General features: G+C 40.1%; 1 protein-coding gene across 1 annotated transcript in view; it reads right to left on the bottom strand.

Annotated features, from left to right (window-relative positions):
• The window catches only part of KMO (kynurenine 3-monooxygenase), a 387978-nt gene that overhangs the window by 183681 nt on the left and 185057 nt on the right, over positions 1 to 19240 (bottom strand). The window contains exon 6 of the mRNA XM_053711153.1: positions 11993 to 12080. Within this exon, the coding sequence (XP_053567128.1) occupies positions 11993 to 12080 (88 nt within the window). The remainder of the gene's footprint in view (positions 1 to 11992; positions 12081 to 19240) is intronic.

Below are 19240 nucleotides of genomic sequence, written 5' to 3'. Positions count from 1 at the left end.
TAAGAAGCAGTGGTCTGATGACCTGATGACCATGCAAGCCTGCAGCCGACGGCGTTCCATAGCTGCATTCGCAGCTTCTTAATGGAGCCCTATAATTCTTTCGCATAGCTGTTCTCCCTTTCTCAAGTAATATTAATGTTTGTTAAAACAGGTTTAGACTAAGCAGCAATAGAATAACTTAGTTTTGACTTCCATCACTCTCTCTCCATTGCTATTAAATAACTCAATAAAATCTTGCTATGATCAACATAATATTTTATACCATCACCTGATAACATAGAATATTACAACCCATTTTTAATAGATCTTTTAATATTTATCTATGAACTATGTTTTATAATGGCTTTTTTAGAGAATTTACCACCTCTACATTTAGGGCCAGATTACAAGTGGAGCGCTAAATATTGATTTGTTAAAAGCGATATTAGCAATCCATTTAGTAATACCTGCGCATGCTAATGTGTGCTGGTATTACAAGTTTAAAGCAATGCAAACGGGAGCTCACATTTGCATTGCTGGGAAGCATTGCACTCACAAGAGCGTGCTTCCATAGGCCCAAATGGGAGCTATGTTCTCATGCTGTGAGAGATGGCATGAGAACTCGCGCAGCGCAGGGGATACGTAGCGCAGCAATGGCAGCAATTTGTATATATATATGTCTATGACTATAGACATATATATTCATGTGTTAATATGTGTATATACACATATTGACACAAATATATATGTAAGCATATACATATATATTTACTGAGAACACACAGTTCCCATGCACCACAATGTAAAGGCACTTTTCAGAGCCGCCAACTTTAACGCCCCAAAACTGCCTAGTACAATTTTTGGGGGTTTTTTATTCTATTTTTTTTTGTAATAAAAAACTATAATGCCCTCTATTTTGAGGGCATTTGGGGCACTTTTAGAAAATTAACCAGAGCTCGCAGTAGAAATAACCAGCCACTTGTAATGGCTTGTTATTTATCGTGCAAATTTGCCCATTTGCAGGCGCATGATAATTTAGCGCTCCACTTGTTATCTAGCTCTTATTGTCTGATGCTCTGTACATGATAAAGATGGAGTGAAATAGGAGGTTTTCCCAATCTTAAAGAATTCCTTCGTTTAAAAGGTGGGGAAATTACCTGGCTTTTTTGACACCTTAAAATATATTTTAGCATGTAGGAGGGAATAATAGGAGGATATTATTAATTTTCGGCTAGATTACAAGTTCTGCGTTAGCCTTAAAAAGCAGCGTTGAGAGGTCCCAACGCTGCTTTTTAATGCTCGCTGGTATTACAAGTCTGGCAGGTACAGGTGTACCACTCACTTTTCTTCCGCGACTTGAGGCTACCGCAAATCCCCTTACGTCAATTGCGTATCCTATCTTTTTAATGGGATTTTCCTAACGCCGGTATTACAAGCCTTGGAAGAAGTGAGCGGTACACCCTCTCCTGTCAAGACTTCTACCGCATTTAAAAGTCGGAACATAAAACTCTTAACTAGAGTGCTAAAAAGTACACTAACACCCATAAACTACCTATGAACCCTTAAACCGAGCCCCCCCACATCGCAAACACTATAATAATTTTTTTTAACCCCTAATCTGCCGACCGGACATCGCCGCCACTTTAATAAATGTATTAACCCCTAAACCACCGCACTCCCGCCTCGCAAACACTAGTTAAATTATATTAACCCCTAATCTGCCATCCCTAACATCGCCGACACCTACCTACATTTATTAACCCCTAATCTGCCGCACCCAACGTCGCCGCTACTATATTAAATGTATTAACCCCTAAACCTAAATCTAACCCTAACCCTAACACCCCCTAACTTAAATCTAATTTAAATAAATATAAATAAAATTACTATTATTAACTAAATTATTCCTATTTAAAACTAAATACTTACCTATAAAATAAATCCTAATATAGCTACAATATAACTAATAGTTACATTATAGCTATTTTAGGATTTATTTTTATTTTACAGGCAACTTTGTATTTATTTTAACTAGGTAGAATAGTTATTAAATAGTTATTAACTATTTAATAACTACCTAGCTAAAATAAATACAAATTTACCTGTAAAATAAATCCTAACCTAAGTTACAATTGCACCTAACACTACTCTATAAATACATTAATTAACTAAATTAAATTAAACTAATTACAATTAAATAAAATAAACTAAATTACAAAAAACCCCCACTAAATTACAGAAAATAAAAAAGAAATTACAATTTTTAAAACCAATTACACCTAGTCTAATCCCCCTAATAAAATAAAAAAGCCCCCCAAAATAATACAATTCCCTACCCTATACTAAATTACAAATAGCCCTTACAACCCACCACCCACATACCCCTACTCTAAAACCCACCCAATCCCCCCCTTAAAAAAACCTAACACTAACCCCCTGAAGATCACCCTACCTTGAGCCGTCTTCACCCAGCCGGGCACAAGTGGTCATCCGATCCGGGCAGAAGTCTTCATCCGATCAGGGCAGAAGAGGTCCTCCAGACGGCAGAAGTCTTCATCCAAGTGGCATCTTCTATCTTCATCCTTCCAGAGCGGTGCGGGTCCATCTTCAATCCAGCTGACGCGGAGCATCCTCTTCAAACAAAGTCCTAACGAAGAATGAAGGTTCCTTTAAATGACGTCATCCAAGATGGCGTCCCTTGAATTCCAATTGGCTGAACATCAATCCAATTGGCTGATAGCATCAGCCAATCAGATTTTTCCTACCTTAATTCCAATTGGCTGATAGAATCCTATCAGCCAATCGGAATTCGAGGGACGCCATCTTGGATGACGTCAGTTAAAGGAACCTTCATTCTTCGTTAGGACTTCGTTTAAAGAGGATGCTCTGCGTCGGCTGGATTGAAGATGGACCCGCTCCGCTCAGGAAGGATGAAGATAGAAGATGCAGCCTGGATGAAGACTTCTGCCGACTGGAGGACCTCTTTTGCCCAGATCGGATAAAGACTTCTGCCTGGATCGGATGACCACTTGTGCCCGGCTGGGTGAAGACGGCTCAAGGTAGGGTGATCTTCAGGGGGTTAGTGTTAGGTTTTTTAAGGGGGGATTGGGTGGGTTTTAGAGTAGGGGTATGTGGGTAGTGGGTTGTAATGTTGGGGGGGTATTGTATTTTTTTATTTTTTTTTACAGGTAAAAGAGCTGATTACTTTGGGGCAATGCCCCACAAAAGGCCCTTTTAAGGGCTATTTGTAATTTAGTATAGGGTAGGGAATTTTATTATTTTGGGAGGCTTTTTTATTTTATTAGAGGGATTAGATTAGGTGTAATTAGTTTAAAAAAATTGTAATTTCTTTTTTATTTTCTGTAATTTAGTGTTTGTTTTCGTAATTTAGTTTATTTTATTTAATTGTAATTAGCTTAATTTAATTTAGTTAATTCATTTATTTATAGAATAGTTTTAGGTGTAATTGTAACTTAAATAAAAAGAGAGAAGCGCTCAACCTGGGAACGAACAATAGCATAATAGCTTGTTCTATGGCTAGTTACCACCCTAGAAGCAGCCTCTTTTTGCTCAATATGTGCCTTTCACAGAGAAGAACTTTCCTGTAGCATATCAGTCCGATCCTGACTTCACAGTACAGTCCAGCCCCGAAATACCAGGCAATCCCTCTCTGAACAAGAGAAACAGCAAAACCCCAGACGTACGTTTTGGCCTATTGTGGGCCTCGTCAGTGAGGTGCAGCCATATCCCTCTAGGCACACTGAGCAACGGGTCCACGTCTGGATTCCCGCATCAAACTTAGGGAGACTTCCCCAAGTGTCATAATTTGCATAAATAAAAAGAGAGAAGTGCTCAACCTGGGAACGAACAATAGCATAATAGCTTGTTCTATGGCTAGTTACCACCCTAGAAGCAGCCTCTTTTTGCTCAATATGTGCCTTTCACAGAGAAGAACTTTCCTGTAGCATATCAGTCCGATCCTGACTTCACAGTACAGTCCAGCCCCGAAATACCAGGCAATCCCTCTCTGAACAAGAGAAACAGCAAAACCCCAGACGTACGTTTCGGCCTATTGTGGGCCTCGTCAGTGAGGTTCAGCCATATCCCTCTAGGCACACTGAGCAACGGGTCCACGTCTGGATTCCCGCATCACACTTAGGGAGACTTCCCTAAGTGTCATAATTTGCATAAATAAAAAGAAAGAAGTGCTCAACCTGGGAACGAACAATAGCATAATAGCTTGTTCTATGGCTAGTTACCACCCTAGAAGCAGCCTCTTTTTGCTCAATATGTGCCTTTCACAGAGAAGAACTTTCCTGTAGCATATCAGTCCGATCCTGACTTCACAGTACAGTCCAGCCCCGAAATACCAGGCAATCCCTCTCTGAACAAGAGAAACAGCAAAACCCCAGACGTATGTTTCGGCCTATTGTGGGCCTCGTCAGTGACGTGCAGCCATATCCCTCTAGGCACACTGAGCAACGGGTCCACGTCTGGATTCCCGCATCACACTTAGGGAGACTTCCCTAAGTGTCATAATTTGCATAATTTGCATAAATAAAAAAATTGTAACTTAGGTTAGGATTTATTTTACAGGTAAATTTGTATTTATTTTAGCTAGGTAGTTATTAAATAGTTAATAACTATTTAATAACTATTCTACCTAGTTAAAATAAATACAAAGTTGCCTGTAAAATAAAAATAAATCCTAAAATAGCTATAATGTAACTATTAGTTATATTGTAGCTATATTAGGGTTTATTTTATAGGTAAGTATTTAGTTTTAAATAGGATTAATTTATTTACAGGGAGTGCAGAATTATTAGGCAAGTTGTATTTTTGAGGATTAATTTTATTATTGAACAACAACCATGTTCTCAATGAACCCAAAAAACTCATTAATATCAAAGCTGAATAGTTTTGGAAGTAGTTTTTAGTTTGTTTTTAGTTATAGCTATTTTAGGGGGATATCTGTGTGTGCAGGTGACTATTACTGTGCATAATTATTAGGCAACTTAACAAAAAACAAATATATACCCATTTCAATTATTTATTTTTACCAGTGAAACCAATATAACATCTCAACATTCACAAATATACATTTCTGACATTCAAAAACAAAACAAAAACAAATCAGTGACCAATATAGCCACCTTTCTTTGCAAGGACACTCAAAAGCCTGCCATCCATGGATTCTGTCAGTGTTTTGATCTGTTAACCATCAACATTGCGTGCAGCAGCAACCACAGCCTCCCAGACACTGTTCAGAGAGGTGTACTGTTTTCCCTCCTTGTAAATCTCACATTTGATGATGGACCACAGGTTCTCAATGGGGTTCAGATCAGGTGAACAAGGAGGCCATGTCATTAGATTTTCTTCTTTTATACCCTTTCTTGCCAGCCACGCTGTGGAGTACTTGGACGCGTGTGATGGAGCATTGTCCTGCATGAAAATCATGTTTTTCTTGAAGGATGCAGACTTCTTCCTGTACCACTGCTTGAAGAAGGTGTCTTCCAGAAACTGGCAGTAGGACTGGGAGTTGAGCTTGACTCCATCCTCAACCCGAAAAGGCCCCACAAGCTCATCTTTGATGATACCAGCCCAAACCAGTACTCCACCTCCACCTTGCTGGCGTCTGAGTCGGACTGGAGCTCTCTGCCCTTTACCAATCCAGCCACGGGCCCATCCATCTGGCCCATCAAGACTCACTCTCATTTCATTAGTCCATAAAACCTTAGAAAAATCAGTCTTGAGATATTTCTTGGCCCAGTCTTGACGTTTCAGCTTGTGTGTCTTGTTCAGTGGTGGTCGTCTTTCAGCCTTTCTTACCTTGGCCATGTCTCTGAGTATTGCACACCTTGTGCTTTTGGGCACTCCAGTGATGTTGCAGCTCTGAAATATGGCCAAACTGGTGGCAAGTGGCATCTTGGCAGCTGCACGCTTGACTTTTCTCAGTTCATGGGCAGTTATTTTGCGCCTTGGTTTTTCCACACGCTTCTTGCGACCCTGTTGACTATTTTGAATGAAACGCTTGATTGTTCGATGATCACGCTTCAGAAGCTTTGCAATTTTAAGAGTGCTGCATCCCTCTGCAAGATATCTCACTATTTTTGACTTTTCTGAGCCTGTCAAGTCCTTCTTTTGACCCATTTTGCCAAAGGAAAGGAAGTTGCCTAATAATTATGCACACCTGGTATAGGGTGTTGATGTCATTAGACCACACCCCTTCTCATTACAGAGATGCACATCACCTAATATGCTTAATTGGTAGTAGGCTTTCAAGCCTATACAGATTGGAGTAAGACAACATGCATAAAGAGGATGATGTGGTCAAAATACTCATTTGCCTAATAATTCTGCACTCCCTGTAATTATAGTAATTTTATTTATATTTATTTAAATTAGATTTAAGTTAGGGGGGGTTAGGGTTAGACTTAGGTTTAGGGGTTAATAAATTTAGTATAGTGGCGGCGACGTTGGGGGCAGCAGATAAGGGGTTAATAATTGTAGGTAGGTGGCGGCGACATTGGGGGCGTCAGATTAGGGGTTAAAAAATATAATGTAGGTATAACGTAGGTGGCGGCGGTGTCCAGAGCAGCAGATTAGGGGTTAATAATATAATGCAGGTGGCGACGATGTCGGCGGCAGCAGATTAGGGGTTAATAAATATAATGTAGGTGTCGGCGATGTTGGGGGCAGCAGATTAGGGTTTCATAAGTATAATGTAGGTGGGGGCGGTGTCCGGAGCGGCAGATTAGGGGTTAATAGTATAATGCAGGTGGCGACGATGTCGGGGGTGGAAGATTAGGGGTTAATAAGTGTAAGATTACGGGTGTTTAGACTCGGGGTTCATGTTAGAGTGTTAGGTGTAGACATAATTTTTATTTTCCCATAGGAAACAATGGGGCTGCGTTAGAAGCTGAACGCTGCTTTTTTTCAGCCGTCTCAGCCCCATTGTTTCCTATGAGGAAATCGTGCACGAGCACCTTACACCAGCTTACCGCTGATTTAAGCAGCGCTGGTATTACAGTGAGATGTGGAGCTAAATTTTGCTCAACGCTCACTTTTCTGAGGCTAACGCAGTCTTTCAGAAAACTTGTAATTCCAGCGTTGTCTTAAGTGAGCGCTAAAAAAAAAGGGTTTGTTAGCAACGCACCCCTGTTACTGCAAAACTCGTAATCTAGCAGTTTGTATTTAGTTATACAGACCATCTAAAACAATATTGATCTTTTTATGATCATAAACATTGAAAGCTTTCTAATTTTATTTTAATCTAGTGATTTTATCGTGACCTATGTTTTCACAAACTATGCATGTTTTATTTTGGATCCAGATCTAATATTTGGGAAGAATATCCATTTTAGAAACATCCGGCTAGATTACGAGTTGTATGTTAGGTTAAAAAATCAGCGTTAAGAGGTCCTTACCCTGCTTTTTAACGCCCGCTGGTATTACGAGTCTTGCAGGTACAGGTGGCTCACTTTTTTGGTCAGACTTGGAAATACCGCAAATCCACTTACGTCAATTGTGTATCCTCTTTTTTTCAATGGGACTTGCATAGCGCCGGTATTACGAGTCTGCCAAAACGTGAGCAGTAGACCCTCTCCTGTCAAGACTGGTACCGCATTTTAAAGTCAGTAGTTAAGAGTTTTGCACTACAACGCCGTAGCATAAAACTCTTAACTAAAGTGCTAAAAAGTACACTAACACCCATAAACTACCTATTAACCCCTAAACCGAGGCCCTCATGCATCGCAAACACTCAAAACATTTTTTAACCGCCACTATAATAAATATATTAACCCCTAAACCGTTGCACTCTCGCCTTGCAAACATTAGTTAAATATTATTAACCCCTAATCTGCCGTCACTAACATCGCCGACACCTACCTACATTTATTAACCCCTAATCTGCCGCCCCCAATGTCGCCGCCACTATACTAAAGTTATTAACCCCTAAATCTAAGTCTAACCCTAACCACCCACCCCTAACTTAAATATGATTTAAATAAATCTAAATAAAAATTACTATCATTAACTAAATAATTCCGATTTAAAACTAAATACTTACCTGGAAAATAAACCCTAAAATAGCTACAATATAACTAATAGTTACATTGTAGCTATCTTAGGGTTTATTTTTATTTTACAGGCAAGTTTGTATTTATTTTAACTAGGTACAATAGTTATTAAATAGTTATTAACTATTTAATAACTACCTAGCTAAAATAAATACAAAGTACCTGTAAAATAAAACCTAACCTAAGTTACACTAACACCTAACACTACACTATAATTAAATGAATTCCCTAAATTAAATACAATTAAATAAAAATAGCTAAAGTACAACCCCCCCACTAAATTACAGAAAATAATAAACAAATTACAATATTTTTTAAACTAATTACACATAATCTAATCCCCCTAACAAAATAAAAAAGCCCCCCCAAAATAAAAAGCCCTACGCTACACTAAATTACAAATAGCCCTTAAAAGAGCCTTTTGCGGGGCATTGCCCCAAAGTAATCAGCTCTTTTACCTGTAAAAAAAATTACAAATCCCCCCCAACATTAAAACCCACCATCCACACAACCAACCCTACTCTAAAACCCACCCAATACCCCCTTAAAAAAAAACTAACACTAACCCCTTGAAGATCACCTTACCGGGAGAAGTCTTCATCTAACCGGGCCGAAGTCCTCAACGAAGCTGGGAGAAGTCTTCATCCAAGCCGGGCGAAGTGCTCCTCCAGACGGGCAGAAGTCTTCATCCAGACGGCATCTTCTATCTTCATCCATCCGGCGCGGAGCGGGTCCATCTTCAAGACATCCGACACGGAGCATCCTCTTCATCCGGAGTCTTCTTACTAAATGACGGTTCCTTTAAGTGACGTCATCCAAGATGGCGTCCCTTCAATTCCGATTGGCTGATGCAATCAGCCAATAGGATTGAAGTTAAATCCTATTGGCTGATCCAATCAGCCAATAGGATTGAGCTGGCATTCTATTGGCTGTTCTATTCAGCCAATAGAATGCCAGTTCAATCCTATTGGCTGATAGAATTCTATCAGCCAATCGGAATTGAAGGGACGCCATCTTGGATGACGTCACTTAAAGGAACCATCATTTAGTAAGAAGACTCCTGATGAAGAAGAGGATGCTCCGCATTGGATGTCTTGAAGATTGACCCGCTCCGCTCCGGATGAATGAAGATAGAAGATGCCGTCTGGATCAAGACTTCTGCCCGTCTGGAGGACCACTTCGCCTGGCTTGGATGAAGACTTCTCCTGGCTTCGTTGAGGACTTCGGCCCAGATGGGTGAAGACGTCTCCTGGTAAGGTGATCTTCAAGGGGTTAGTGTTAGGTTTTTTTAGGGGGGGATTGGGTGGGTTTTAGAGTAGGGTTGGTTGTGTGGGTGGTGGGTTTTAATGTTGGGGGGGGGATTGTAATTTTTTTTACAGGTAAAAGAGCCGATTACTTTGGGGCAATGCCCCGCAAAAAGCCCTTTTAAGGGCTATTTGTAATTTAGTGTAGGGTAGGGCTTTTTTTTATTTTGGGGGGGCTTTTTTATTTTGTTAGGGGCATTAGATTAGGTGTAATTAGTTTAAAAATCTTGTAATTTGTTTATTATTTTCTGTAATTTAGTGTTTGTTTTTTTTATTTAATTGTCATTAATTGTATGTAATTTAGGGAATTAATTTAATTGTAGTGTAAGGTTAGATGTAATTGTAACTTAGGTTAGGTTTTATTTTACAGGTAAATTTGTCTTTATTTTAACTAGGTAGTTATTAAATAGTTAATAACTATTTAATAACTATTCTACCTAGTTAAAATAAATACAAACTTGCCTGTAAAATAAAAATAAAACCTAAGCTAGCTACAATGTAACTATTAGTTATATTGTAGCTATCTTAGGGTTTATTTTATAGGTAAGTATTTAGTTTTAAATAGGAATTATTTAGTTAATATTAGTAATTTTATTTAGATTGATTTAAATTATATTTAAGTTAGGGGGTGTTAGGGTTAGACTTAGATTTAGGGGTTAATAACTTTAATATAGTGGCGGCGACGTTGGGGGCGGCAGTTTAGGGGTTAATAAATGTAGGTAGGTGGCGGCGATGTTAGGGCCAGCAGATTAGGGGTTAATAAATATAATGTAGGTGTCGGCGATGTTGGGGGCAGCAGATTAGGGGTTCATAAATATAATGTAGGTGGCGGCGGTGTCCGGAGCGGCAAATTAGGGGTTAATAATTATAATATAGGTGTCGGCAATGTCGGGGTGGCAGATTAGGAGTTAATAAGTGTAAGATTAGGGGTGTTTAGACTCGGGGTTCATGTTAGGGTGTTAGGTGTAGACATAAAATGTATTTTCCCATAGGAATCAATGGGGCTGCGTTAGGAGCTAAACGCTGCTTTTTTGCAGGTGTTAGACTTTTTTTCAGCTGGCTCTTCCCCATTGATTCCTATGGGGAAATCGTGCATGAGCATAGCCTCTAACGCCAAACTCCTAATCTAGCCGTTAGTAAGCTATTGCTAAGAAACAATTAGGAAATAGTGTTAGGGGGAGGGATGCAGAACTATGTACCACTTTTAGATATTTGATTTACACTTTATTTTCTATTAGGGAGATTTACTTCAGCTACAGACTGAAAGTGAAGAATACAAATGTGATCATGTCTGTGGCATTGTCTGTCAACTGTGCTGACTTCTACAACATCTAAGGACACCTTCACATTGTAAGTATACACAATGTATGGCCCAAGACTGGGGGTGTGGGATTTTGGCCACTGATCCATCATATGGCACACAATTAGTTTACATGTAGTATTCATTTTAGACATAATTAGATTTTAGATAGTCAGAAAGGGATGAATGTGACAGATAGCAGATAAAGGGATACTCTGAAGCACATCGAATTGACAAAGTAATACATCAGAGGTTGAGTATGCACAATGTATGTGACACAGCTTCACACTTGATTGTTATAACACAAAAGAGGCTACCTACGCTTAGTAAGCTATTGCTAATAAACATTTAGGAAATAGTGTTAGAGGGGGGGGGGAGGCAGAAATATGTACCACTTTTAGATATTTGATTTACACTTTATTTTATATTAGGGAGATTTTCTTCATCTACAGACTGAAAGTGAAGAATACATATGTGATCATGTGTGTGACATTGTCTTTCAACTGTGCTGACTGCTACAACATGGTAAGTGTATACAATGTCTGGAACAAGACTGGGGGATGAAGGGTACATCCTATGGGAAACACTTATGCTTCCTCTCATTTCTTTTACATGGTATTTCACAATCCTCTATTTTGAAAGTGATTAATGTGACACATAATGCAGATAAACTTGAATTTGGAATTGATTCGACTTTTAAAGATCATACATCAGGTTAGTTTGCACAATGCATGCTATTGATAAGAATCATAGGAGTAATAATGGCGCAATTATTGATTAATATATTGAATGTGTCTAGCAATTAGTTTTTACAGTGTCCTATTTTGTTACAATTTATTGTATATACATTCACCATACCTTGTGCTAGAGAGGACTCAGATTGTAACAGATCATACAGATAAAGGAATACATTTCATCTGAAATAATTTCATAGGTGACATTTATGTATTTAGTTTTTGAAGGGACAGGAAATATTACTTTCATTTATGTCCCTCATACAAATAAATAATTAGGAATATTTGCACAAAATAGGATATAGACATTCATTTGTCCAATTTTAATAATAACTTACACTGGCTGTCCTCACTTAAGGCTATAACACATTATACACTTTTTGCATTTTTTATTAATCAGTTGTAAAATTGATCAATTTTTACATCTCCAGTTCAGCTGTCATTTTTATCTTGTTGGTAATTTACTAGGTGTTATTTGATTTTTCTATCATTGTCAAAAGTCATACTCCAGTCCACAAGTAGGTTATGGCTCTAAAGGTATTGTAATATTGAACATTGTTTCTCAGATCCTTCTTCCAACTATAAGAAGCTTACCCAAAAAATGTCATGGTTCCAGAATCAACATTGCAGTCTTTTAACTTGTGTTCAAAGTGCATATTCACATGGGAATACTTTTCTGCAGCTATACAGTAGGAAAAAAGGTTACATAAAAAAATTAACAACTTTAAGAAAATATTAACGGTTTACAATACAAATCAGAAACTATATAAGCACATTATTTACTGTATCAATTACCTTTTTTATTAAGGATTATAAACAATCTATTACAGACAAAAATCCATTTAGTGAACATTGAAATAAGCAGTCACAAGTACAAAATACCATTTTACCTATATATAAAATACAATTTCTCCAACATTGGTGTGTCCGGTCCACGGCGTCATCCATTACTTGTGGGAAATGTTCTCCCCCACAGGGAAAGGCAAGGAGAGCACACAGCAAGAGCTGTCCATATAGCTCCCCCTCTGGCTCCGCCCCCCAGTCATTCTCCTTGCCGCTCTGAACAAGTACCATCTACCACGGGGATGGCGAGGAGTTTGTGGTGTTAGTTGTAGTTTTTTATTCTTCTATCAAGAGTTTGTTATTTTAAAATAGTGCTGGCTTGTACTATTTACTCTATAACAGAAAAGTGATGAAGATTTCTGTTTAAGAGGGCTATGATTTTAGCACAAGTAACTAAAATCCATTACTGCTACCACTCAGGACTGTTGAAACAAGAGAACTTCAGTTGGGGGTAACAGTTTGCAGACTCATCTGCTTCAGGTATGACTAGTCTCCTTCTAACAACACAGGCTAATGCTAGATGACAGTCATTTTTCCCCTCAGGGGAAACGGTAAGCCATTTTTCTTTCATCTCAGCAAAAAAGATAACATGCTTCCCCTTTTTGTTTTTTATGCTGGTAGACACTGTTAGGGGCTAAATCGATTGGTTTTTATTACAATATTATACCATTTGAAATATTTTATAAGCTCACATACACCTGGGAACGTTTTTTATTGATCTGGCTTGTTTTAGACACCTAAATCTAGTCCGGAAGGCCCCTTCACTCTAGTGTGCTGAGGGAGGAAGCCTCATTTTGGCACTTCAGCTGTGCAGTTGAATTTCAAGGCAGTGCATGCAGATTCATGTGAGAGGGTCCTGTGGTTCAGAAAGTGACTCCAAAAGGCTTTTTTTCTGTGAATGGTGACCCCTAAGGAAGGTAAAAAGCTGCAGCAAGGCTGTAGCTGGGATTGTGGTGTGTAAAAACGGTTAAATCCAACAATTAGCTCCGGTTTGCTTGTTTTAAGAGCTAGAGTCTCCATATTTGCTGTGCAATACTTTCTAAGCATTAAGACACTGGGGTCCAAATTTCAGAAAAATCGGATATTGCCTTCATAGTTTTTTGAACATTCAGAAATAAATGTGTCATTTTATTATTTAAAGAGACAGTAACGTTTTTGTTTAAAATCGTTTTTATTGCATTGTTTGCCTGCCTAAATCTGTTTAACATGTCTGTTCCATCAGATAACCTATGTTCTGTGTGTATAGAGACAAATGTGGTTCCCCATTCGAGTGTTTGTGATAATTGCGCCATAGCGTCCAAACAAAATCAGGACAGCTCTGTTATTTTTCATAATGTTACCCAAGATGATTTATCTAATGAAGGTAGTGGGGATAGCTCTACATCCTCTCCTTCTGTGTCTACACCAGCTTTGCCCGCGCAGGCGACACCTAGCGCGCCAGTGCTTATTTCTATGCAACAATTATCAGCAGTAGTGGATAATTCTATAGCAAATCTTTTATCCAAACTGCCAGTTTTTCAGAGAAAGCGTGATTGTTCAGTTTTAAATACAGATAAAAAGGATGAACAATCAGACGCTGACGATGCCTTATCTATTTTACCCTCACATCAATCGGAATTGGCTGTGAGGGAAGGGCTGTCTGAGGGTGAAATTTCAGTCTCAGGAAAAATTTCTCAACAGGCAGAACCTGATCTAGTGGCATTTAAGTTTAAGCTAGAACATCTCCGCGCTTTGCTTAAGGAGGTATTAGCTACTCTGGATGACTGTGATTCCATTGTAATACCAGAGAAGTTGTGCAAATTGGAAAATTTTTTAGAGGTCCCAGTGCACGACGACGCTTTTCCAATACCTAAGAGGGTAGCAAACATAGTGGAAAAGGAGTGGGAGAAGCCAGGTGTACCCTTTGCCCCACCTCCTATATTTAAGAAAATGTTTCCCATAGTAGACCCTAGAAGGGACGCATGACAAACGGTCCCGAAGGTTGAGGGAGCTGTTTCAACACTAGCGAAGCGCACAACTATTCCTATAGAGGACAGCTGCGCTTTCAAAGATCCTATGGATAAAAAATTGGAAGGATTGCTTAAAAAGATTTTTGTTCAGCAAGGGTTCATCCTTCAACCAGCTACGTGTGTTATTACTGTCACTTCAGCGGTGTCCTTTTGGTTCGAAGAACTAGAACGGTCGCTCCAGAAAGAGACTTCCTATGAAGAAGTCATGGACAGAATTCACGCATTAAAGTTAGCTAATTCCTTTATATTGGATGCCGCCTTTCAAATAACGAAATTAGCGGAGAAAAGGTTTTGCTATAGTAGCGCGGAGGGCGCTTTGGCTAAAATCCTGGTCGGCAGATGTGTCGTCCAAGACTAAGTTACTGAATATTCCTTTCAAGGGTAAGACCCTTTTTGGGCCGGAATTGAAGGAAATTATTTCAGACATCACTGGGGGTAAGGGCCATGCCCTCCCACAGGATAGGCCTTTTAAGGCTAAGAACAAGTCTAATTTTTGTTCCTTTCGCAATTTCAGGAACGGACCGGCTAGTAAGTCCACTGCCGCTAGACAAGAAGGTAACGCGGCCCAGCCCAAACCCGCTTGGAAGCCCATGCAAGGCTGGAACAAGGGTAAACAAACCAAGAAACCTGCTGCTGCTACCAAGACAGCATGAAGGGGTAGCCCCCGATCCGGGACCGGATCTGGTAGGGGGCAGACTATCTCTCTTCGCTCTGGCTTGGGCAAGAGATGTTCTGGATCCCTGGGCACTAGAGATAGTTTCCAAGGGATACCTGTTAGAATTCAAGGGACTTCCTCCAAAGGGAAGGTTCCACCTGTCTCGCTTATCTTCAGACCAGATAAAGAAACAGGCATTCTTACATTGTGTAAGAGACCTATCAAAGATGGGAGTGATAAACCCAGTCCCCTCCGGGGAACAAGGTCTAGGGTTTTACTCAAACCTGTTTGTGGTTCCCAAAAAAGAGGGATCTTTCAGGCCAATTCTGGATTTAAAGATATTAAACAAGTTCCTCAGAGTTCCATCCTTCAAGATGGAAACCATTCGGACAATCTTACCAACAATCCAGCAGGGTCAATTTTTGACTACCGTGGATCTAAATGATGCGTATCTGCATTTCCCAATCCACAAATCTCATCATCAGTTCCTGAGGTTCGCCTTTCTGGACAAACATTACCAGTTTGTGGCTCTTCCATTCGGTTTAGCCACCACTCCCAGAATTTTCACAAAGGTGCTAGGGTCCCTTCTAGCGGTCCTAAGACTGAGGGGCATCGCTGTAGCACCTTATCTAGACGACATCCTAATCCAAGCGTCGTCCCTTTCCAAAGCGAGGGCTCATACAGACATTGTGTTGGCTTTTCTCAGATCTCACGGGTGGAAAGTGAACATAGAAAAAAGTTCACTGTCACCATCCACAAGGGTTCCTTTTCTGGGAACAATAATAGATTCTGTGGAAATGAAGATCTTTCTCACAGACGTCAGAAAGACAAAGCTTCTAAAAGCTTGTCGAGTTCTTCACTCTATTCCTCAACCCTCCATAGCTCAATGCATGGAAGTAATAGGACTAATGGTCGCAGCAATGGATGTGGTTCCTTTTGCTCAAATTCATCTAAGACCATTACAGCTGTGCATGCTCAATCAGTGGAATGGGGACTATACAGACTTGTCTCCCCAAATTCAAGTAGACCAGGTAACCAGGGACTCACTTCTCTGGTGGTTGACCCAGGATCACCTGTCTCAGGGAATGAGTTTCCGCAGACCGGAGTGGGTCATCGTCACGACCGACGCCAGCCTCTTGGGGTGGGGCGCGGTCTGGGACTCTCTGAAAGCTCAGGGCCTATGGTCGCGGGAAGAGTCGCTTCTCCCGATAAACATTTTGGAACTAAGAGCTATATTCAATGCGCTCCTGGCTTGGCCTCAGCTAGCGGAAGCCAGGTTCATAAGATTTCAGTCGGACAACATAACGACTGTTGCGTACATCAATCATCAGGGGGGAACAAAGAGTTCCCTAGCGATGAAGGAAGTAACCAAGATAATCCAATGGGCAGAGAATCACTCCTGCCATCTATCTGCTATTTACATCCCAGGAAGGCGGACTATTTGAGTCGTCAGACTTTCTATCCGGGGGAGTGGGAACTCCATCCGGAGGTCTTTGCTCAGTTAACCCAATTATGGGGCATTCCAGACATGGATCTAATGGCGTCCCGTCAGAACTTCAAGATTCCTTGCTACGGGTCCAGATCCAGGGATCCCAAGGCGACTCTAGTGGATGCATTAGTGGCGCCTTGGTCGTTCAACCTAGCATATGTGTTTCCACCGTTTCCTCTCCTCCCCAGGCTCATAGCCAGGATCAAACAGGAGAAGGCCTCAGTGATTCTGATAGCTCCTGCGTGGCCACGCAGGACTTGGTATGCAGACCTGGTGAATATGTCATCGGCTCCACCATGGAAGCTACCTTTGAGACAGGACCTTCTAGTACAAGGTCCATTCGAACATCCCAATCTAGTTTCTCTGCAGCTGACTGCTTGGAAATTGAACGCTTGATTTTATCCAAGCGTGGGTTTTCAAATTCTGTGATTGATACTCTGGTCCAAGCCAGAAAACCTGTGACTAGAAAGATTTACCATAAAATATGGAAAAAATATATCTGTTGGTGTGAATCCAAAGGATTCTCCTGGAGTAAGATTAAAATTCCAAAGATTCTCTCCTTTCTCCAAGAAGGTTTGGATAAAGGATTGTCAGCTAGTTCTCTAAAAGGACAGATTTCTGCATTATCCGTCTTGTTGCACAAACGACTGGCAGCTTTGCCAGATGTACAATCTTTTGTTCAGGCTTTGGTTAGAATCAAGCCTGTTTACAGACCAATGACTCCTCCTTGGAGTCTAAATTTAGTTCTTTCAGTTCTTCAAGGGGTTCCGTTTGAACCTTTACATTCCATAGATATTAAGTTACTATCTTAGAAAGTTCTGTTTTTGGTTGCTATTTCTTCTGCTAGAAGAGTTTCTGAATTATCTGCTTTGCAGTGTGATCCACCCTATTTGGTGTTCCATTCACATAAGGTTGTTTTGCGTACTAAGCCTAGTTTTCTTCCAAAAGTTGTTTCCAACAAGAACATCAACCAGGAAATAGTTGTTCCTTCTTTGTGTCCGAATCCAGTTTCAAAGAAGGAACGTTTATTACACAATTTAGATGTTGTTCGTGCTTTAAAGTTCTATTTAGAAGCAACAAAAGATTTTAGACAAACCTCATCCTTGTTTGTCGTTTACTCTGGTAAGAGGAGAGGTCAAAAAGCTACTGCTACCTCTCTCTCTTTCTGGCTGAAAAGCATTATCCGCTTGGCTTATGAGACTCCCGGACGGCAGCCTCCTGACCGTATCACAGCTCACTCTACTAGGGCTGTGGCTTCCACATGGGCCTATAAGAACGAGGCTTCTGTTGACCAGATATGTAAGACAGCGACTTGGTCTTCTCTGCACACTTTTGCCAAATTCTACAAATTTGATATTTTTGCTTCTTCGGAGGCTGTTTTTGGGAGAAAGGTTTTGCAAGCCGTGGTGCCTTCTGTTTAGGTAACCTGATTTGCTCCTTCCCTTCATCCGTGTCCTAAAGCTTTGGTATTGGTTCCCACAAGTAATGGATGACGCTGTGGACCGGACACACCAATGTTGGAGAAAACAGAATTAATGCTTACCTGATAAATTACTTTCTCCAACGGTGTGTCCGGTCCACGGCCCGCCCTGTTTTTTTTTTTTTAATCAGGTTGAAAAAACTTTTCTTTATACACTACAGTCACCACGGCACCCTATAGTTTCTCCTTTTTCTCCTAACCGTCGGTCGAATGACTGGGGGGCGGAGCCAGAGGGGGAGCTATATGGACAGCTCTTGCTGTGTGCTCTCCTTGCCTTTCCCTGTGGGGGAGAACATTTCCCACAAGTAATGGATGACGCCGTGGACCGGACACACCGTTGGAGAAAGTAATTTATCAGGTAAGCATAAATTCTGTTATCTCAAGCATTAAGACCCAATATAAATCTACATAGCATACCATTTAGGTCTGCTGAGCTTCATCATAGATATGTAAAGCCACTGTTGGACTTCAATACATATGTAAAAAAAAAAAAAAAAATTAATAGAAGGTTTATATAAACAGCAAAGGCCACTTATGGACCTTACCAGTTACTGTAAACAGTGAAATACAATTATGAATAAAACCTTTGGTATTTTTAATAGTTGAGCTTGTATACATATTAACTTGTATAATAGAACACAAACTTTAGCTTTGCTAATAGTGAACCTGGAACACACAGTATTTATGAAAATGAGCATTTAACCTTGAATGGAATAAGTCCATGTAGCCATTGGATAGAATACCATCTGAAAATAAGTCTCAGATAAGATAGGAGAGTCAAATATTAGAATACCAAGGGTAGACAGATGATGCCTAAAGAAAAGTATATTATAAAATTATAGCCACATAGAGGGTGCAAGAGAACATCTGTATGCATCTTGACTCCATCTAATCTTTCTGGACAAATAAGCATCTGGGGCGAGATTACATATACAGCGTAGGTTTCATCGCAACTGATGAAATCCATGCCGTCTGTAAGTTCACCTCGCACATCATTTGAATCACATATACAGTGCTGGTAGATCATATACTGCCGTAAGTCGGATAAACTGGCGAGGTACAGAAATGTGCGGAAATAGACATTTCTGGATTCGCCAGTGACTTACGGCAATTTATGAACTGTAAAAAACAAAAAAATGTTTAAGCACCCATAAAAGTCTAACCCGCCTCCAAAAAAACAGACACGTCAAAACCATTATATCCACCATCCCCCCACATCACAACTACTAATAAAATGTATTAACCTATAAACCGCCATCCCCCCACAACACAATCTACCTATTTAAACTATTAACCCCTAATCCACCAACCCCCACATTGCAAATTATCTTATAAATGTATTAACCCTTAATCTGCCATCCCCCCA

This window comes from Bombina bombina, chromosome 4 (genome assembly GCF_027579735.1).
Source record: "Bombina bombina isolate aBomBom1 chromosome 4, aBomBom1.pri, whole genome shotgun sequence".
Classification (NCBI taxonomy): Eukaryota; Metazoa; Chordata; class Amphibia; order Anura; family Bombinatoridae; genus Bombina; species Bombina bombina.
Note: the sequence above shows the minus strand (reverse complement) of the source record. Positions and strands in the feature narration are given on the sequence as shown.